Source organism: Chiloscyllium plagiosum, unplaced genomic scaffold (genome assembly GCF_037043375.1).
Source record: "Chiloscyllium plagiosum isolate Xiang-an unplaced genomic scaffold, Cpla_swu_hap1 HiC_scaffold_16, whole genome shotgun sequence".
Classification (NCBI taxonomy): Eukaryota; Metazoa; Chordata; class Chondrichthyes; order Orectolobiformes; family Hemiscylliidae; genus Chiloscyllium; species Chiloscyllium plagiosum.
Window position 1 is genome coordinate 36,604,059 of NW_028270154.1, and position 23,532 is coordinate 36,627,590.

The window sequence follows — 23,532 nt, forward strand, 5'->3', positions numbered from 1 at the left end:
ATTACTTACTTCGTCTTTTAGACATGGTGGTGAGGAGTACTTGTTAGTACTGCATAATTCTGCACTTAAATTATTCAAAAAGGATTAAATTATTTTGTCCCAGGAAACTTACGTTGGGAAAAAAGGACCTTCACATCATTACAGCATAACTTCAGTCCATCACATGCCAAGTGGCAAAATTATTTTTTCAAGTTTGCAAAAAGAGAGATATGAACTTCCAATATGTTGCATGATAGGTACTCCTGTGACAATCCACACAGTTCTTTTACTGTCTATTTTAAATATAACTCATTGAAAACAAAACACCACAACAAATAGGTAAAAGACAGATGTGCCACCACAGTCCAACAATTTAATAAACAAGTGACATACTCCATTTTATCATAACTTTTGACAACCATTTTGTGGTGATTAGCTGTAATGTAAACAAAATACAGTTTTGTAGCACCATGTGTTTTCATTGAGTTACTCGGTGCACATCAATGTACCACAACAGAGTTACAAAATGTACCTCCCATCTCTCTCAGTTGAGATTTAAAAATGTCCAAACTGGCAACGTTGGACTCTGAGCAATACTTTTTTGTACTTTTTCTGATGCAAATTAAAACCTACAAAATATATACTAAATTACAATGAATTCTAGTCACTTTCTGATAACAGTGCATAATCCGTTTTCAAGCCAAATGTCAGTGCCATTGTAAAATTAAGAAACAAATGCTAAGTAAAAGATTCCTTTGAATTGCTCGCCCTTTGCCATTTTAATAACTTTACTAAAAAAAGTGGGGTGCATCACAATGTCAAGGAATTCTTCATGTGGAGTTGACATCTTTAGTTAGCCTCCAGCTTTGCCATCTCCTGGACATAAATCCCTATACTTTCACTATCAAAAAGAACAAAGTAGACAGTTTTGATTGAGGATGACATTGTAGAAACAAAGTAGCTGGAAATGGCTTTCAGGATCAGCTGTGCTGCACTCTGCTTGGGAAACCCATTTCTGTGAAGAAATGAAAAACTGGTTAGCACTATACTCTTTGTATAAATATGTGTACATGGAATGTCTTTGGGCATTCGACACACTGAGCCCCTTCCTTGCACAAGACACAATTTGCCTCATTCACAAAACCCACAGGAATGAATCAACTGTGATAAAGCTCTATTTTAAAACTCTCGACATTTTTCTGAGTAATTAGGCAAATTTCAAAGGTCTTAATTCAACATCACAGTCCATACTAGTCATCTCACAATTGGCACATGCAGATGTATGTAAATCATTATGAGATGAAAATTACTTGATACAAATATGGGCATAAAGTCAGACGAACAATTACACCAAAGTTTTCTGATGATATAAAATTTGAAGTGAAGTTTACAGCAAGGCTGAGTACAGAGGAGGTCATAGACAGTTTAGTGGAGTGGACAGTAAACAGCAGATGTGGCATGATTCAACAGAGAGACAGTGATCTTTGGGGAAAAGACAAATATGGAAGCACTCTAAAAAAGTGAAGGAGCGAGCTAGGGACATGAAACTGATCTACACCAAGAGTACAAATTGACTATGTAGTATTATAAAGATGTATTATTCAAAATATTGATTTATCATGTCATCGGCTGAAGATATACCTGCACTTTTTGAAAGGACAATTTTCAAAGCAAAGGACACTACCCTAGAGCAGTTAAAATGTTGCATTTGTGAAGGACATAAACCATTGAACAGGTACAGAGAGCAGGTAGTACGAGAAAGAGGTCACATGACTCAGTTCTTGGGTATTAAAAAAATGCTAGATTTTTAATTAAGCCAGAGAGACTACCACAGGACAGTGGGGTGACATTAAAACTGAGCTGCTTTGTGCTTTGAAATCCATCCATCATTAACACAAATTGAGAGTTTACGAAGGACAATCTTGAAAGAATACCATCATCTCCAAGAGAATAACTACTTCAAAATGGCTACTCCCTTAAGAAACTCCAGTCCAAGCAGCTACTGTGTAAAGGAGGCTCCCAGCTGTAAACGAGCCTCCGGAATATCTGCAAATAAATTTCTTTCTGACTTGACTTGATGTTTGGTCAAGTTGTGAGATCTGATACTCTGCAGTTTGTACGGTTGTGGGGGAGATGGGGTGGGGTTTGCATGCATGTTGTTTTGTATGAGTGGACAGTTGGACATTTTTGCACATATTGAAACTTCTGTTATTATTTTCTGCATCATTGCCTCAGTGGCTTTTTGCAATAAAACTGACACTTTACTTGTTAGCTTAATGAACCTGGCTGGCTTATTTCTTACATCAAGTAGTACACACCCAGAAATATTTATATACTGGATTGTCAATATCACTTCTCTTTTAAATTCAAACTACGTTGCTATGAATTCAACAGCAATGTTGCCTGTAACTTCTTTTCCACTCCATGGACCTAACAGGCCAGCAGCTTCTGTGAGCAGAAACCAATGTAATTGGTATGCCAATCAGTGTGTGCAGAACGTCCCAGAGCTATGTGGTCAAGTAGTTTTGAAAAAGTATTGCTCAGCACAGGGAGAGAAAAACAGGAATTTGTTTGCATCTCCAAACTTGGTCATAAAAGTAATGAAATGGCAGCCAATTTTTCACCATCTCCTTTTACAAGATTTCAAATGGAAAATAAAAACTGTAGCAATAAACAATAGACCGCTGAATCGTTACACACCCTTTTATGCTGCTGGCATGGGTTGTATTTCACCTTCAAGGCATGGAGTTGAGTGCAGAAAATGAGAGATTTAAAGCTACAGAGATGTAAATATTTCAAAAAGGTGGAGACAAGAAGCAGAGAAAGCCATAAAAAAATCTGCAAGTGGAACTCTAGGTTTTATACGTAGTGCTGCCAAATAGAAAATAAGGAAGTGATGTTTAATTTGGACAGTACATTTGTCTGAGTAGTTTCAAAGTATTGTGTAGACTTCTGACCAAACCACAACACCAAGGTATTAGGAACAAGGAGATGTAAATGTTTGAAAAATTGGGCCCGATTTATTAGAGTAGAAATAGGTAAGGGAGATGTGATGGTCTGAAAACTATTAAAGTGTCATGAAAAATATCTTTGTGAAAGAGGTGTAATGACGGAACTCATCCACGTTTCTACTAATCGTTAAAGAACAAACGGACAGCCAGAAGAATTATTTTATCAAGAGCGGTGTTCTGATACAGAGTCTCATGTGGTGGTGGTGAATATGGACAGTAGTGAATCAGCTGCCCACCTTGCATACCCACCCAATCAATAGAAAAAAAAAGACTGTATAAAATGTTTACCTGGGATACAATATTGATTAATATCATATTTTAATGGCTTATTCCTTTGAGAGTGTTTACTCAGTCCAAGAAATTTGCATTAACCATTCAGTCAAGAGATATTTGACTCAAATAAATGAGTCTATTGTTGCGTCAGAAATGACTAGACACATGCAGATTTGCATTTCCTATTATATTAATAACAAATAAATATGCATCTCAGCAGTATTTGAATTCTCATGATAAATACCAACATTAACAAAGCAATTTTGTACAGTAAATCAATAGCATTTCAGCAACTTGAAGTAATGCCTCTTTTTAAACAGTTCCCCTTTGCAGGATGAAGCAATATTTCATACCTGCCACTACCAATTGAAGGGAAGGCAATGGATTTCAGCTTCTTCTCATCTGCCAATGCCAGACAGTTCTTCACTGTTTTCTCCAGAAGCTCCTCACACTTGTCTGATCCCCAACCAGGGCTGTTGCAATGGATAACAAACTTGGCTGGCAGTCCATGACCTGAGCTTAGCACAGCTAGCAAACAAGACAATGGAATGTATTTAATCAGAGGTATCATACTTTGAATCAAATCAGCATATCCTCTTTCTCAGTCTGACTGCCCTGGTAGAAGAGCATAAGATCAAGGAAAGAAAAGTTGTCGGGACCAACCCAAGTGTATAGAAGCAGATTGGTGATCTTCAAGTACCAGAAGATCTCTGATACTATCCCTACATGCATGGAGTTAACTGATTTCTGTCAGGCAGCAGTGAGGACATACCAAATAGCTTCAGTGCCTTCAAAGGAAGCATAACAATTTGGAGAAGCTTGAAATCCCTTACTACTATCATACATCCATGTCAGAAAACAAGATGAGGATGAGTAAGGGTAGGACTTGGTTCAGCCAGTAGTCAAAATATTTGCCAACTTCACCATCTTGACTTGCACATGACAAAAAGTCACTTAGACGGTTTCTCTTTACAAAGTGGCATTGGTGTACTCCTGCCTGAATTAGTAACATGAAGGAAGTTGAAATGAGGGACCCCTCCCACCAAGCCAAAGTACATAAATGCAAACTAAATCAAAATAATGTATGTGAATATTGAACTTTTATACTAAAGGAGAAAAAGTGCAAAATGATGTGAATTATTTATCACCAATCCATTAAATCATCGTAAACTCTGAATGATTGAAAAAAAATTATTGTTTTTGGAACAACAGAGTAAAAATCAATGTGTGATATCCTAGGAAAGTTGACTATGTATGCATCACTGTGATCCCCACAACGCTGAGAACACAATCCCAACATCTCCTTGCAGTATCAATGCCTAGGAAGAACAGAGAATTGGAGATGCTATCACGGGCTGCTCTTGCACATTCTCAGCAGTTAGCTCAGACATGCATGGCCCCATACAAGCCCAGAAACATGCAGCTTTGTTTTTTGACACTGTAAAATCCTATTCGGCTTTCATTGCCCTCAAAAAAAAAATCGCCATCAGTCATAGATCAATCAAGGTTATACTTTGCCTTGACAATCTCAGTGGTCTCAATAGCTCGTGTGTAATTCAGAATAACACCAAAAGTATGGGTTTGATTCCTGCTTCAGCTAAGGACCTGCCCTTTGCCCTGTCCCTGAGAGTGCAAGACAATAGCAAACCACAACTCCCAGAAAGTGCCAAGTGGTCAGCTTGAGCCAATCAGTAGATAATGAGCCAAGGACCTGCATTTGAGCAAAGCAAACAAACTACACCCATAGTGGTGCATTTCTTATACATAATGAAACTTGATTCTATGCACTCTTTTAAATTATACAGAAGTGTACTTGCTCTGTAAAGAGTATCAATTGATTATACCTCCCGCTGTATCCAAGGGACCATTCTTCTTACGCAGCTCATTTACAGCCTCTGTAAACTCTTTGCCACCCTTCTTCTCCAAAGCACTTCCTAAAAGTGGAAATTAAAATTTACAATTATGGTATTAGAGTAGAAACAGAACAGAGTAGACTGTGGTTATGCACTGTAAGCATTTTAATGTTTTGGAATCAAAGCATGCACTAGAATTTGTCAGTCCAGTTAAGGGTATGTCACAGAGATTTAATTTAAACAGATTTATCAGGTAGTAATCCATAAACATATTCTATCAGGCATTGAGGGACATCAAGTTCCTACATAGAGCTGGTAGCAGTTAATGCAAAATAAATATTAAAATTAATGCAACACATCACATCATTGCATGTCTGTAGAAAATAAAATGCCAGTATACCATTTTTAAAAACCTGAACAAAGTTAAAAGGCTCACTCTTTGGTGATTAACCATCTGATCAGCATTAATTCATTCATTTGGAATCCTCACTTCTGAGCACCTCTTGAATTGAGAGAGTAATTCTCAAGATTTGCCCATAATAGGATCTTGTACATTTTCATTCCTTTACGCAGGACTTTTATTCATGTTAAGTTGCAATCTATCAGTCACTACCTATTTGTGTAGATAACTATCCCCAAGTAGTTAGTTTTGTCAGAGTTCAAACAAAACTGAAAATAACTTCAAATTTCAGGTGGATACTGAAATATTTGAAGTAAAAATTCCTTAAAATTATGCAGCAAAGGATAGTTGCAATGTGCAGATTTTTAAAAAAATAAGCAACTTTTTTTTGTCCTTTCAAAAAGTGGAACTGCAGAGGATACTCTACACCATACCAAAGCCGTGCTACTTCTTTAAAAGGCTCAATTTCAAAGGTCCACATTGAGAAATGCTCTATGAGCTGGCAAGTCAAATCCACACTACTGTCCACAATGTTGTCTGTAAATCAGCTCATTATGTTGTGTGAGCTGCTTCTCATGAAGAAGGTCACAGCCACCATCTGCCTTAAGTGTAGGAAGTTATAGGGCCAACTTGGTCTTGTGTTTTAGAGGAAAACCACTTCCACACGTATCTGGAAGATTCTTATACTTAACAATAAATAGTTAATTGTGTCTTCACAACTTTCACAGATTAATGTCATAGGTATTGTTATGAAGATATTGAGGAGGACCAGATGTTAGATCTTACTCCTTTGGGATTCTGAGCTGTTCTACCTACAAGCCCACATGACACCATCATAGTGGACAGTGTTTTTGGCGCTGCTCAGTATTAATCCTTTAGACCTACATATAACTTACATACAACACCTATCTCCAACCATGTTTTCACTATTAATATCATGTAATTGCATATATCATTACATTTGCCACATTTTTATTCTCTCTGACCCAAGCCTCTGCCTTAACAGATTCAGGTGATCTGGAGGTTTCGCTATTCTCTGGGAAAGTATTCACTTCAACTTGGAAGTCGAATAAATTGCTGGATGGAAGACCATTGCCTTTGATTCCATTCCTGGTAGCCTAAGGTATATAAATCCCTTTAAACTGAAGAGCCTTTAATCTCTTGGATTTCCTTTGCCGAGGATATCTTTCCTGTTGAAACAGGCAAATTCTTTTCTCTGATATGTTGAAAGATTGGACATCTGTTGACACTTTTCAGTCGTGGTTCTCCAGATGTAATTAGAAGAGTCTATTGTCATAAAGTAGAAATAGCTTTTTGCATGTCAGCAATGAGTTATATCCATATGGTAGACAGTGTGGCAGAGACAAGATGTCAGGACTCACTCCTTGAAGTGTGTCAGTTGTTTAGCCCAGAAGTCCATATGACATTGTCATAGTACTTTTGGTACTCTTCATATTAACCCTTGCAAATCTATATAAAAGAAGTAATGTTTAAACTTATTACTGGGAGGATAAAACAGTCACTCTGGATTAGGTGGATATTTAGAAAATTTAACTGTTTCCATTTTCATTAAGAGGAAATAGAATTACATCTGTAACATGCACCGACCTTCAAAATCATTTTTGTTTTCACCAGCACAGGTTGGAAATTACCTCCCAAACCTTTTACAGCACCAACTTTGTCACCTTTTCTATAATTCAGTTCAAAGAAGGCAAGTCCATATTAGGAAATGTTCTGGACTGCAATGTAAATGCATGCACTGTAAATATATAAAAAAGCAGAGTGAAGCCAAAGAGAACACATGCTCCGAAGGAAATCATGCTGGGAAATAGTGGGGATCCAGAGGAGTTGAACTAGTACTTCACATTTGTCTTCAAAGTAATAGCATTCTAAAATTAGGAAATAACCAAAGGACAAAAGGAGCAGATGAAATAAATACAATAACTATGACTAGAGAAAAAGTGTTAGGGAAATTAATGGCACTAAAGCCAGATAGGTCCTCTGGACCCGATGGGGTGCACCCTACGATATTAATGAAAATAGCTACAATTATTATGCTGGATGCAATGGTAGTGCTCTGTCAGGAATTCTTAGACACTGGAAAGGTCTCACAGGATTGGAAAACTGTCAATATAATACTTGTATTTAAAAATGGGAGACAAAAAGCACAGGTAACCATGGACCAGTTAGTTTCATATCTGTTTACAGGAAAATGTTAGATCTAATGTAAAGAATTTATAGGAGAGCTTTCAGAAATACATAATACGATCAAAGAAAGTGAGCATGGCCTCACAAAGGGAAGGAGTGAATGTAATATACTTGTATTTTCAGAAGGTTTTCTCATAAGGTACCTCACATCTGCCAACTCAATAAGAGACCATGGCAAAGCAGGTAGTTAATAACATGGATAGGGGGTTGGCTAACTAACAGAAGACAGAGAGTTGGGATAAGGAGGGCATTCTCTGGATGGAAACCGGTCTGCCACAAGGATCAGTGTTGAGATCACGGTTCTTTACAAAGCAAATTAATGACTTGGATTTGGGAAATTAATGGACTAAGTTTGCAGATGACATAAACATAGATGGGAAAGCAAGTGGTGAGAGTGTCACAAAGTGTCTGGAGAGGGACACAGACTATGCAATTCAGCAAAAACTTGGCAGATGGAATATAATATGAGAAATGTGAAGTCATCGACTTTGGCAGGAAGAATGAAAATTACTTAAATGAAGAAAGACTGCAGACCAGGTAGATTTTGGAGTCTTGTGCATGAATCACAAAAACCTACCATCCAAGTTCCGCAGCTACTAGGAAAGGCAAATGGAATGTTGGCGATTACTTCAAAGGGAATGCAATACACAAGTAGGGAGGTATTTGCTTTTAGAAATTACAGGTCGGGACAATATTAAGATTCAAATTGATAAATGTGGATGAATAAAGTATCAAGGAACTGTTCAGGGAAAATCACATTTAACTAACTTCCTTGAGGTTTATGATAAGTTAACAAAGAGGAATGATAAGAGTTTTTAAAATTCTTCAATGGGATGTGAGCAAGCTTGGAAAACAAGCACTTATTTATCCTTAATTGTCCTTGAAAAGGTGGTGGTGAACCACCTTCTTGACTGTTGTGGTCCTTCTGGCGCAGGAACACCAAGTGTTATCGGAAATAGATGTCCAGAATTTTGACTTGATGAATGTCAAAAAACAATGATATGGTTCCAACTCAGGATAGCACATGGCATGGTGGCCAACTTCCAAATGGTGGTATTCCTATGCTTTTGCTGCCCTTGTCCTAATAGGTATTGAGGCCACTGTAGAAGAGACTTTGTTGAGTCTGCCTTGCATATTGTACAGTGTGTGTCAATGGTGGAGGGAATTAATGTTCAAGACAATGGATGGGATGCTGATCAAGCAAGTTGCTTTATCTTTGATGGTGTTTATATTCTTGAGTGTCATTTGAGATGCAGTCATTCAAGCAGGTTGAGTGTGTTCCATTACGCACTTGGCTTGTATCTTGTCAGTGGTGGATAGGCTTTTGGAAGCCTGGAGGAGAGTTTCTTTTCCTAGAGCTCATATCCTCTGATCTTCTCTTGTAGCCAGAGTATTGACACGGCTAGACCAGTTAAGTTTCTGTTCAAACTCCGAGGATGTTGCTCATGGACTGAATGTACAGTACAACCATGGTTAATTCAAATCTCCTTTGTTAGCAGTAAGGTAAGCAAAGAGAAATCCTCTCTCTGGGACATCAAACTATGAAAACTGTGTGGAACGTAAGGGGCTAAGAAAACATCAGAATCATAATAATCAACTTTAACATTCTAAGGCAATTGAGGCCAATTTAGCACAACATAAAAATATAACTACTGTTTAAATTCTAACTCTTTCATTATAATACATCTCAATATTAGATGTACGTTTCATAAGTAGCAGCCAGAACAAATTTAAAGTTGCTGCTTTCTAACCTGCTGGTACAAAATTTTTAAAACTTAGACAAAGAAAAAGAAAATTCATCAAGGATTTGTTTTCACATTTTCAACTATGACCCCTCTCCAGTAAATGGATAATCTTACTGATGATTACACAGACTGATTTTTATTTGTCACACACATTCAGTTGCAATATGATCAGTGAAGAGGTTGCTATCTTCAGGATGATGCAACATCAATAGTTTCAGAACTTTTCAGTGATTTTTTAACAAGGAACCCACTTGCTACTGTAAGTTACATGTGTAGCCATAAGCTGATGGCTACCCCTGAGCACCTCTAATTGTTGTCAAGAAGCAAAGAAGCATTATCTTCCATTAAGATGAAATACGTTTTAAATTCAGAGTAGTTTAAAATGTTGAAAAAGCTTCAAGTTTCAACATCAAAAATGAACCTGAACATAACTTCCCAGGGAAAGAATTAAATAGCTTCCAAAGTTGTATTATCATGAGCCCCCAGCAAATTTTAGAACAAGTTTGAAGTGCTCAGAGGTTCTGTGTTACTTGCTTTTCTGTTAGAAGCAGAGAAAGCAAATTAAAAACACAGCTTTGCAGTGTGACCATATTTAATGAGTATATTTGTCAGATGAAATAGGAACTTAATTTTAATAAGTTTAATCATGAAGTGACATGTTGCATCCATGATCAGGACTGTTTTGTTTTTTAAATTGTGCTTTTGCAATGCTAACAAGGGTAGCATCAATCCCTGACATTTTTCCCTGCAGAGTCTTTTAAAGCTTTATTCTTCAAAACTATCTTCTAAAAATAACAATTGAATCCGCAGTCCTTTGCGGAATAAAAAATGAAATGGTGATTTTGCAATGACGTTAGGAATATTTCCAATGCCACCTTCACAATGCAAACCTTTAAAAATGTGGCTCAGGTACTTAAGCCCCACCTTGCTCTTGGAAGGATTAGTTGCATTCTTAATGATACCCAAAATGCTTTATAAGCTAAACCTTCAATCTTTTTCTTTGAAGATTTGGTGAAATTCCGACTGGACATTAGATAGAGGCTCATCCGTAGAAGGGAGGTAAATAATTCATTCGAGAATGCTCTTGCACCAACTTCAAGGAAAGACTAAAAGTAAGTCACCTGAGTATTTGCCCTCTCTCTGTAAATTTCAAACAAGAGTATCAAAGGAGAAAATCTCTCTAAGGTGGAAGGTCATTATCCAAAAAGACAACTTTCAACAGTTTTCATCATGGTGTGGTGAAAAATAGAAGAAATAAACTGAAGTTATGTCTATTTTTACATGGGCAGATGTGCTATCTATTTCTGGAAAAATTCCAAGACACTAATAATTACTGGTCCTTTGATGGTTGCATGAACCATCTCCATTTCATTCGCCACAGTCTCCTTCTTTATTGGTCTTCTCATCGAAAGTTAGCAATCCCCTGTGATGGGGTTAATCCAGAAGTGAAAAATCGATATTTGCTTTAGATTCAGAGACAGCTCACAAACTCTATCGCAACCTTGCAGTTTCTCTCTCAGTACGGACTTTTGGTGGCAGCTGATAGAGGTGGTGGTGGGTTCTTTGCTCAAACAGCTGTCTTATCTTCCTCTTACACTTACCATTCTCTCTCAGTAGCTGCTCTTGTTGATTGGAAAGTCTGCACACCATTTTCAACAACGGAAGGTGATTTTGGTTGCGACTGGACATCTGTTTCCTATTTGTCGATGTTAGTAGAGCGAACCATAATGGAGGCTTTAAGATTGCCTTTGAAATGTTTCCTTTGGCTGCTGCATGAACAGGCTCTTATTCTGTGTAAATGTGTCAATGTGACCCAACTTAAAGTAGTGTGAGATTATCATGGCCTCTAGACTTGGCATGTGTTTCTTTGAGAATAATCATGTTAGTTACTTTGTTCTTCCACTTGATTAACAAGATCTTTTTAAGAAAGCATTAATGTTGTTGCTTTGGGATTTTGATGTGGTGTCCAAATATTTTTGGAACTTCAGCACTGCAGCAAAATATAGGAGCACCACTGCCCAATATACCTTGAGTTTAGCATTGGGTATGATACCATGATTCTTGAAAATTGAGTATAGTTTACCCTACTCTGAGTTATTCAATGGAATAATTTTACATCAGTGTCAACTTTTTTGGATAGATGATTTCCAAAATATGGGAACTGAGGAACATTTTGCAACATTCACATTACAGTTAAAGGCAGTGGATTAGATTTATTTAGATGTGGATTGGTATCTCCATGCACACAAGTAGTCCGTTGCTGTTGTAGTTTTTCAGAGTAAGCACTGACTGATGCGTACTAAGTTCTGTCAGAGAATCAGTTGTCATCTCGGTTTTTGACTTCAGCCAATTGAGGTTGAAGAGTTTACCATCAGTGCAATGTTATTACTACACCTGCTAATGCCTGTCAGTATAAAGTTTCAGTGTTGCTGTAAGAGATATTGAGAACAATACTGATGCATTGGTGTAAGCCTACTTGATGCCTGCTTTAAGACAGGATTCTGTAGCGTAGCCATTTTATCATTCAACACCAGCAAGCCAAAATCCTGAAAATCTCTCCCCAAGACCATTGTAGGAATGTTACCAAATATATTGCGATGATTCAAGAAGGCCCAGTACCACCTTTTCATAACGCTCATCTTGCTGGGATCAGCCATTTCTTGTTTTTCAAAGTTCTGATGAGTCCATACAGCACAAGACTTTTATTCCAAAGCTTGGAGTTTTTCACTTTCACTCAGGGATGTCATCTGTGTAGAAAACATGCTCCTCTGAGTTTTTGGTAGAAGGACATTGCTTGAGAAGTGTGCCTATTTCACCCTTGTTACATCTGATCGAGGAGCATTGATACCGGAATGTGTGCAAGAAATGGAACTGTTCCTTTTCCAGAACTGACAAACATAAAACTTAAATACATATATCCAGCAGGAGTAAATTTCAAATGAGACTAGAATTTGTTGCTATGGTCACTATGCACCACCATTAGCTATACTGCCCATGAAAAACCACAGCCACTCAGTGCAATGAGAGTAAAGATGCTATTTGGGCTTCGTCTGAGGCCTAAACCCTCAGTGGAAACAATATCAAATAGTGTCTTTATCAGTGCATTATTTAAGAATTAAATTAAAGTTAGTTTGTGATTCAGTTGATATCTCACTTCATCCTTCCAGCTACAACGTGGACTAAGAAACTCAAGGTCTGCTCCAATAAGATTAGTCTGACTTAAGTGAGACATTCCAATATCAAAATAAAGGAAACCAATTAAATACTCACGAGTGTAAAAAAAAAGATTAGCCTGAAATTGTAGAGTGCATTCAGGCTAAGACTCAATAGGTTTGGAAGTGCACAAACGTATTCCATGTTGGCTTTTAGAGCCAGCAGAAAGGACAAACTCTCATTCCACCTTCTTAAGCTGTATAGAAACCTCTGAGCTGCAAACATTTCCCACCATCTATTAACACTCTGATCACCAAAAAAAGAATTTGCTCTTTAAAAAAAAATTTGCAAATGCATCAGATGTTTCAATTAGTTAAACTCAACATGTTGCTGGAAGAATGAAGCACTAATCTAAGTAGCTGAGCAGAATTTGCCATTGATTGACATGCACTCACGGCATAGAATTTTTCATTACCTACTTCCCCACCAGTGTAGAGGTCGGAGTTCGTAGGGTGAACGATAACATCACTGTCAATTGTTGCAATGTCAGCCTGTACAACTTGTAACTATAACAGGCAAACAAACATACAGAACATCAACCACGATGGAAAGAAAACGATCAGATCGGAACATTGGCATATCTTTTAGAGGGGACCCCTGCAAAGAACAACTACAATTTAAATTCAGATGGAGCAGGCAAGTCAAAGGTCTTTCATACCGAAAACTTAACTTGACCATCAGCTGAAATGACCTTGAAATTGAGTCAGATCCAACACAGTCTCAATGTCTGAATCTGCTTTCCTTACTCCAAATCATCAACATATCATTAATTTTATTTTAAATTTGGAAAACCATGTTTCAAAAGATCCTTACATCCCAGGTCAAGCAAAAGTTATTAATACCTTTGTTTTAATCTATTATTCCAATTAAACAAGGGAGGCAAACATGTAGAGCTTGATGTAAAGGGCAATGATCAAACCTAAAATTGGTTTGCAAAATTGTCATTGAAAATGGTGTGGCTTATTGTGTTTTTTTTTTATCTGATCTGTGTACACTTTGAAATTTATTTTAAGTGAACAGATCGTCCTGAAACAGTGCCTTCGATTTATTTCTTCATGGAAAAAAAAGGGATTGAGAACATTCAAATTCATATTGGAACTCATTGTTAGGGCAATAACAATGACGGACAGCATAATGATAGAGAAGGCTAGGGCTATTCGGGGTTGCCAAAGCAAAACAATTAGCTGAACATATTTCGGTGAAACATTTTAATGTTTTAAGGCAGCAATCTTTATAGGAAACATTTTTATTGATCGCATGGTTTAAAAATACTTAGTCAGAATATTTTTAAATCCTTTGCTCGCACAATGAGAAGGATCTTTTAAAGCATGGCGGAGTCCACCCACAATAACAGGTAACGGTGAACTGTGGCGAATTATGGAAAATACTCACTGTCAACTTCCAGAAATCCCCAGTGAGGAAAGAAAACAATAATTATTGTCACATTTAGCCCAGAATCAGTTATTCATTTCAAATTCCATAATGCTCTCAGCCAACGTTACCTGCAATGTCACATTTTATTTACCTAGGTCATCTTTAAGCTCAATGTCAGCACTGGTAGGATTGATAATGGCCTCCACCTCGAAGCTCGCTATGTTACTGAGTTCACTGTGAATGAGGTGCAACTGCAAGGAAAAGCATTGATACAGAAGTAACAGGGTAGAAGGAAAAAAACAAAGGGGAGAAACAAATCACAGCAACAGAGGATAAAGGACAGCAAGCTCTGTGGAAACATTTTTTATCTTTCGCCAATTTTCTCCCCTGTCCTCCATTACAAAGGACATTCATTCCTACACTGTGGTATAATTCAACACATGGTAGTGGCTCTCCTTAGTTGGTTTTGAACTTGGGGTCTCTAGCCTAAGTGAAACCGGGGAAATTTATATCCTAATTCAGAGATTTCATTTGGTACTTCTTAGTCATATGCAGCCTTTAACAGTTAGTTTCTTCCTAAATTATGGGTAGTTTTAGTTAAATTCTATTATACTGTTACAAATATAAAATTTAAGTCTTTTTTTAAAGTAGCATACGTGGTTTCAATTCGGTAGTCCTTGGGAAAAGGAACTTTTTCTGACTATATAACTAGATAGCACAGTATGTCACATGTTCAACTCTTGGCTGTTATAGAGAGGCAGAAGGCAACTTCAATACTCCTGCTCTGAATTCCTGATCTCTGCGACAATGCTGTGCTGAAACACCCAAGGATACATCATTACTGAGTGTTGGACTCAATGTTTGATGGAACAATTATCCTATTCTGACCATTAAATGTGGCCTCTCCCATGATTGTCCACCTCAATCTGTCCTGGTGCTAGCTTTCACTGCAATGATCACTCTCACGAGGTTTGTTTCCATGATTACCCACTGGTCCTGTTCTCGTTAGGAGGGCAAGGAAAAGCCAACAAGAGAGGAAAATACAGGATTTCATTGCCCGACAAAAACTATTGCAAGCAAGGTTAAAATTTGTTTAAGCAGACAGGACAGGGGGACAGACACGTGGCAAGCAGTCAAAACTGTTATAAACTGGTTACTTAAGAGGCAAAGAGAGTGAATTGACACGACACATAAAATCAATTGTGGGGAGCCAACTGTGCGAGAAGGAAACTGTAGAACAGGGAGAAGTGGACAAACAATAGCAACAGGGAGTTAAGTACCAGGTAGGGAGAATCAGCTGGAGACAGGACTAAATAATAAATATATGTTGTGTGAACGTGACCTAAATTGTAAACTTTCCAGAAATAATTGTCTTGTAATATTTACATTATGTTGGTGCAGTCATGTTCACACAAATAAGGGAAAAGGCAAACGTAAAAGCTGGGTGAGAAATGGAATCTACAGAACAGAACATCAGAGCAGTTCTGGTACTAATATATTGATGGAGGACGCTTCAACACTTCTTGCTTAGTGCTCAAGGTAAATTTAACTTCTGAATACAGAAGGAAGAAATGAAAGAAAAATGATGCTTCCTAGCTCTGGTGTAGAGCAACACTAGTAAGGGACACAACTGGAGTTTCAATCATTTGAAATACAAGGCCTGGGAAAAGAGGTCTATTCAAAAAGAAATTTAAAAGAAAACAGAACGCTACTTCCTAATTACATACAAGGTTCTAAATCTAGAGTTTTCCACTCATAGCACAATTGACTTATCAAACTGGACCAAACAACTTATTAGCTGTATGATTGAAAACCTATGGAAAAACCTATATGGCTAATGTGCAGTAGCTATTCAAACATCTAATCTCAGTAATTTATTGAAGCCCTGGGTTCAAGCCTCACCTGCCCTAGAAGTGAACAGGTCAATTAAAAAAACAACTAAAAATTTTTTAAAAGTCTGAGAGTTATCTTTACATAAGTAAACCTTTCACTCCACATTTGGAATCATTATTACAATCAAAATACATTAATCATCCTGTTCAGTGAAAAACATTAAAATATTTTGCTTTGGTTGTTAAAAGATAATCCACCCAAAGTTTCTTTTATTTTCAGTTAAACTACATGGAAGGATTCTTTTTAAAATGATAAATGCAGCCACCTCAGGAAAACTTGAAGAGTCCAACAAGATTGAATTCATTACTTGACCTTTGACTTAGAAATAATTCGGAAAGGAGAATTAGTAATTTCTTTAAAATGTCAAGTGAATCTGTAATGTTAGTTAAAAATATTAGAAAGGGGCTTCTAATTATTTTCATCAATTGCAAAAGGATCAGCAGTAATTTTCTTGGATGAAAAGAAATACTGGTCCATGGGATCTGACAGCCCTTCATCTGGAGACAGTACTAACGTGATGTATGTTAAGATCTATATAGTGTAGGGCAGTGTAAACCAGCTGCAACAGGGGCAGAAAAAGGAAAAGCATATTTGCAAGGTACTTCATGGATAAAAAAAGTTTAAAATGCTCAACACATGGATAAAGTCCAGATTGTGAATTGGACGATTCTATGCTTGTTTTGCTAGAACTGACACAAAAATTGAATAAGGTTTATTAAAAGGAGTCAGCTAAAGAAGCATTTGAGGAATCTATGCCATCAATACTGTCATGAACCTCACTAAGAGAGGTATGCTGAGATGTGGTTTAGTACCAATAGTCTCTGGGCGACTCAGGAGACATGCAGTCATTGCTGTAGATCATAGTTTAGTCCCAAAGGTCCACAAAAAGGTCCACAAAAACAACCACCTACTCTAATCCCATTTTCCAGCATTTGGCCAATAGACTTGTTTGCCTTGGCAATTTAAATCTACATCCAAGCACCTCTTAAGTATTAAGAGTGTTTATGCCTCTAATGCCTTGCAGACAGTGGGTTTCAAATTCCCATCATCCTGTGAGTTAAAAAAAAAGCTTTCCACATTCTCTCTAAGCCTTCTGCCTCAAATCTAAGCACCTAGTAATTGATTGCACAACCGAGGGGAAAAGTTTCACCCTGTCTACCCTATCTATGCTCCTCAAATTTATACATCTCAATCATCATGTCTCTCCTTATTCTACCCTGTTCCAAGGAAAACAACCTCAGTCTGTCAAATCTCTGTTCATAATTTAAACTCTCCAGCCCAAACACTTTCTTGGTAAACCTCCTCTGTACCCTTTCCAGCGCAATCACATCCCTCCTATTATGCAAATTCAAGAACTGTATAAAATATTCTAGCTGTGGTCATAGACAACTTTTTATATTGTATAACTGCCCTGCTCTTAAACTCTATGCCTTGACTCAAAGACACTATCCCACATGCCTTCTTTACCACTTTATCCACCTGTCCTGTTACCTTAAGTGGCTGGTGAATATTTATATCAAGGTTTCTCTGAACTTTACTGCTTCTCAGGATCTTACCATTCATCACGTATTGTTTCTCCTTCCCAAATACATCACCACAAATTTACCCAGACTGAATTCCATTTGCTACTGATCAGCAAAAGTACATCCTCCCGTAATCGAAGGCTATCCTCCTCACTATTTACCACACCACCAATTTTTGTATAATCCATAAACTTATTGATCAACCCTCCTACATTCAGGTTTAAATCATTATATATATTGTTTTACCACAAATAGCAAGGGTCCTAAAATGGATCACCGCAGAATCCCACTCGACAGGCGTCCAGTCACAAAACACCTCTCGACCATCACTCTCTGCTTCCCGCCATCCAGCCAATTCGCTAAATTTCTTTGGATTCCATGGGCTCTTACCTTTGTTATCAGATTCCCATGCAGGATCTTATCAAAATCCTTTCTGAATTCCAAGTGGGCCAAGTTGAATGCATTGCCGTGGGCAATGCTGTTAGCACTGCTGTCTCACAGCACCAGAGACCCAGGTTCAATCCCTGCCTCAGGCGACTGACTGTGTAGAGTTTGCACATTCTCCCCATGTCTGCGTAGGTTTCCTCCCACAGTCTAAAAATGTGCAAGTTAGGTAAACTGGCCATGCTAAATTGCCCATAGTGTTAGGTAATCTAATCTAATCAACTTCATACCTTGACACATCTTTAAAAAATCCAACCAAGTTGACTGAACATAACCTCCCCAAAACAAAACCATGCTTGACTATTCTTAATTCTGTCTCTCAGAATTCCTTCCAATAGCTCCCCCACCACCAAGGTTAGATTGGTTGGCCTATAGTTTCCAGCCTTATCCCTTGTCCCCTTCTGAATAATAATGTTACATTGGCTGTCCCACAGTCCTCTGGCACCTCTCCTGTGGCCAGGAAGGAATTGAAAATTATTGCCAGCACACTTAATATTTCCTCTCTTGCCTCAAGGTGACTCAACCACATCATAATCTGGGTGAGAAAAATAAGATATCTCACCTACCAGAGTTGGAAATACTGAAATTGCACGTCATGCAACATTTGAGAGAGTATAAATCTGAATGCCTGTAATCTCATGAATAGTCTTTGTTGTATTTGCTATCCCATGTGCAAGCTAAAGCTCATATCTACCATAATTGGCATGTTAATTCAAATTGTTTCTGAGATTCATGTTAAAGTAAAAGTTATCACATGGTAAAATCTGGTTTCTAATTTTTTTAATTGGGGGCTATTTACTAATTTTGGATTATAGCTCCCCTACTGGGATCATAACAATTACTCAATGCAATGTTCCTGCATGAGTAGCTCACTAGGATGTCAGCAGTGATGGAAAACTATCTTGTTGAGGGAAGATCTGACATTACTGAAATTATGGGGACATGAACAGCTTGTCTATCCTGGATGAAAAATCAGTAACCAACCAATGGACTCAGAACAAGTCGGCTCCACAGCCATAATATGATGCTTTAGTGAAGAGTTGGATTTCCACCCCTTAGGTGCTGCAAAGATGCAATAAATCTCAGCTTGATGGCTCCATGGTTCTCTCTATCAGGTGAGTAAGGTGCAATAGGCAAGGAAGTTTTGGAAAATTTAGGAGAAGTCCATTGTGGAGTGATTACCCTGAAGCTATACATGACCAATCATTGTTAAATGTGGGGAGGCGGTGCGTCAATGAAATACAACAGCTGGGATGTATAGGAATTGAACTAGTGCTGTTGTCTTTATGCTCCATCACACTCCAGCCATTCAGCCAAATGAACTAACCAAACTCTGAATGCTGTTATGTTGAAAAACTGAAAGCTAAATTACAGATTACGAGGTCAGGCAAACTGCAGTGGGATACATGACCAGATAGTCTTTTTAAAATGTTTGTTGAGGAACAATACTAGATTTTAGAAAAGAGACAGAAAATTTCATGTTTCCCGAAATTAAACTTTTTTTTTTAAAAGATCTGTGCAATCCTTCACAACTGTTCACAGACAGACCCTCTGTTTAACTGCTCAGACTGTGCAGCACATTGGCAAGAGCTCATCTGGAGTGGGACTTGAACACAAAGATTTTCTCAATCACAGGTAAAATGGTTAGTATATAAAGAAATTGATTTGTGCAATTATGCCACAAGTTGTTGGAGTATAGAGTATGTTGCCAAGTAGAGAAAAGAAAAATCAAAAGATATATGGCCATAGAAACAATGCAAAGCAGTGGAACCAATTTCAGACTGGTCTGGCAAAGCGATAGCATAGGCACAACACATTTCTTTTTTTTTCTGAACCAAATGGTTCTATAAGATTCTACATACAACATGTACACATCAGGAAAGGTGGAGGACGCAATATAGGAGTATCAGAATAGCTGAGCCATCATCAATAGGAACAATGCTTTAGGTTTTGAGAAGAATTGCTCTGGTTGCTACGCATATAAAAAAGGCATGATTTTATGGAGCACCTTTCAGGACTTTAAGATATTCCAAAGTACTCCACAGTCAATCAAGTACTTTTGAAGTTTATTCATTGATGTATTGTAGGAAATAGGATAGCAAATTTACACACAGCAAGCTCCCACAAACAGCAATGTGATATTTACCAATTTACACATTGCAGCTGCGTTACTGAAGGATAAATATTGATCAGTACACTACTCCTTTTCGAATGTTGCCATGGGTCCTTAGCATTGAGCTGAGCAAGCAGACTTGGCAATGTTAGTAAATGGCTTAAGATGTCATTTGAAAGACAGCATTCTCTCATTACTGCATTAGGAATGTCAGTGTGGATGCTCTACGCTCAAGTGACAGTAACAAAGAGTGTACTTAGAATGTTGCTAAACAGAGCAACCAGTGCAATTCACTTCCCCAAGTGTAATAAAACAAACATTCTTCCAGAAATCTATTAACTTTTTTAATCAATGCAATCAATCAAAACACAGATTGCTGTCATTTGTTCACAGTTAAACACTTCAATTTGACTGAAGACTTAACATCTCCAGCCACCTATATATGCACAAGGTTTTTATTTTTACGGCATAGAATGTTGTGATTCTATCTGTATGTTTGTATATCAATCCTATCATAGACAAAAATAAGCAATAAATGCTCAGAGGGTGGAAGAAATGTGGCAAATAGCCTTAATTCTGGTCCAAAATGTGCTAAACTGATCAGAGGAAAGGACCCATTTAAGTACTATTGTTGGTGGTATCATTGGGATTAATATTAATTGACACCAATATTCTGCCAATTTAGTATTAGGAAAGGGCGGTGGAAACAAATGCAATCGTAACTTCCAGAGATGAATTGTTAAGTATTTCACAGGAGACAATTTAGGGGATTTTGGGCAAAGAGCACAGGAATAGGTCCACTTGGATAGCTCAAACAGATCTGACACAGACACAATGAGCCAAACAGCCCAATTTTTGCTGTATCAATCTAGGACACTCTGCAGTGGCTTTAGATTAAGTAATAGACACAGTATTGTGTATTGGAGCATGCTTTTTTAAGACAATTAAAGTTTAAGGCCACAATTTTTAAAAATTTAATGGTGGAGAAAGTATTCCTCCTACAAGATATTTTTCTGACAAATTCATATTCTTACATCAAGATATCTTATTTGAAGTGCCATATACAAAATGTACAGCCAGGAAAAGGATTGAAAATTAGCTAACCAGTGCAACTGCCACTTCCCTCCAGCTAGAAGTCTTTTGGTTTAAACGGTTCTTAACAAGAATACTTTGTTTTTGCCAGATCATGGGAGCACTAGGCTTTGACAACAAATATTTTTGTTGTACATATATGACATTGTAAGTGTGTCAAAAAGGGGAGCAATATTGTTAACTTCCCTTTTAAGTGACTTCTATGTACCAGAGATTTCGCAATATATTGGCATGACATTCATAACTGCATCAGGTTATGGAAAGCAGTATTCATGCATTTAGTCTAATCTGTAACATAACATTTTCATGCCAAATATCTATTAAATATGTGAATATGAAGACAGGAATATTAAAGTCCACTAAGAACCTTGCCATTTCATGTCACAGAGTATCAGTACCTTTTGTCCAAGAAACAGGCTTTTAGTGGAAAGAATGGTAAACGTGTCCCCAGGATTTCCCTCAGTAGTGCTATCCGCAGATGCTGCTTTGCTGACTTCTGTTTGCTTCTTCTGCAGTAAGAAATTTGTTTTTATTTTAAATATTAGAGTTGTGTGTTTTATATGTTCCCAGAACATCTCTTTATCCTCAGATTCTCAGTCTAGCCACTTAACTTCAGAGAATTGACCATGAGAGAGTCAGGTTTTCTGCTAATTTTGTTGGTTCTTGTAAGAATGGCTACACAAATATATTACTAACAATCTGTGATAAGAGAAATTTCCAGGGATTAAACATTCTCTAATAATATACACTTTCATTTAGCTCTGATCTCCATTTCCAATATACGGGATGCAAAAGTTCTGTTTTATTTCAATATATGCTATTCCTCCTCCAATATCTACTACTAAGACATGGAAGCATTTGGTTATTACATCCAACTTCCACAGACAGTATTTGCTATTCCCTTGAAATGCAAATTGGGAAAGGGATCTTAACTCCTATTCAAAACAATTTTGTTATTTCATTCCAAAATATGGAGATCATATAAACAGAGGTATGATATTTTCCAACATGCATGATAATTTGTTTCAGTTACACTGTCAGGTGGATTGTCCCTGCACTCAATCTATGCAAGAGGTTTTGTAATTTCCCCCCACCATATTCAAGAGCCTACCATGTAGAAAAGCGTAGTAACTCACATGACACAGTTTAAGAATACTTGGAGGGTGAGTGGAAAGAGGGAATCATCAATTAATGTTAATAAAGTCAGGAACAAAATGACACAACAGTTCAAATTTCCCTGAAATACTTCAACTGTATAATAAAAAGATAACGCATGCTAATGACGTGTTTCTAGGAGAAAGCCTATCTTGGAGTTATTCTAAAACTTGTAAATAATGAACATCATTTTGCTCTGCAAAAAAATTCTCTCTCAAGTTTACAGCTCTTGCAAAATATTACCCTATCTCTAGCCACTCTAACTTCTCTTAAGACCTTTAGGATGTTGTTGTTTTGCAGCTTCATTCTCATCTATTGTCATGACCTGTTATCTGTCTGAAATTTACAATTAAACGGTGATCCCAGGCAGAATGTTTAATTGTCCTAAAGCCCCAATGACATGTCCTATGAGAACAACACTTGTTTCTGTCCTCTTCAGCCTTTGATACAGCTGACCGTTCTATCCTCCTCCCATTCTAGGCCAGTTAAGTGGAACTGCCTCTGCTTGATTCTACTTTTGCCTGTTCAACTAAAGGTCAAGCATTTCTTTCTGTTACCACTGAGGGTCCACAAGGTCTTTTCCTGACACTCTCCTCTTTGTCATCTACATGCTGCTCTACCTACCTAGATTATCTGAGGACGAAAGGGCAGATTACACATGCATGTTGATGATATCCCAGTCCAATCTTTCTGGCACCACTCTTGATTGTTCAATGTTGCCATCCATATTTTTAAACATCCAATCCAGGATGAGTCACAATTTCCTTCAGTGACATTACCATGAAGACTAAGCCTTTGTCTACAGTTCCTGTCTCAAATATCAATTATTTCACGTTCTCTCCACAAACAATGTCTCAAACTGAATTATGTTGTTATAAGCATAGTGTTATTTCTGACCTGCAACGAGTTTTCTTCATCACAAAGAAAATCTACTTGCACCTCTAACATTGCCTGCTTCCATCCCACCCTCTGCTTATCCAGCAAAACTCACTCATTTTGTTGGCACATTCAGACTCAAATTATCCAAATGCTCTTTCTGGTCCATTAGCATAGACTCTAAATTTTAGCACATCTAAATCTCTGTTGTATGGATTCACACAACTTTATCCTCACCTGTGTTTTGGTGCTTATCAATATCGACTCCTAGTACCCCAATACCTCAACTTCTAATTCTTCTTTTTGCGTATAAAGCCCTTCAAGGTCTTGTCTCTCCATACCTCTGTCGCTTCCACCAGCCATTCAGCCTATCTGAATTC

The 23,532-nt window shown here is 37.6% G+C and overlaps 1 protein-coding gene across 2 annotated transcripts in view; it reads right to left on the bottom strand.

Moving 5' to 3' along the window:
- Positions 1 to 338: 338 nt before the first annotated feature.
- Positions 339 to 23,532, bottom strand: part of macroh2a1 (macroH2A.1 histone) — a 44,974-nt gene continuing 21,780 nt past the window's right edge. The window contains exons 5-9 of one of the 2 annotated variants that reach the window (XM_043703479.2): positions 21,520 to 21,630; positions 14,208 to 14,307; positions 5,108 to 5,197; positions 3,617 to 3,791; positions 339 to 994 (exon numbers count right to left, since the gene is read on the bottom strand). In XM_043703479.2, coding sequence (XP_043559414.1) covers positions 829 to 994; positions 3,617 to 3,791; positions 5,108 to 5,197; positions 14,208 to 14,307; positions 21,520 to 21,630 — 642 coding nt within the window. In that variant the 3' untranslated portion in view covers positions 339 to 828. Of the gene's footprint in view, positions 995 to 3,616; positions 3,792 to 5,107; positions 5,198 to 13,097; positions 13,189 to 14,207; positions 14,308 to 21,519; positions 21,631 to 23,532 lie in introns of both variants that reach the window. The other variant, XM_043703482.2, reaches the window with a different exon arrangement.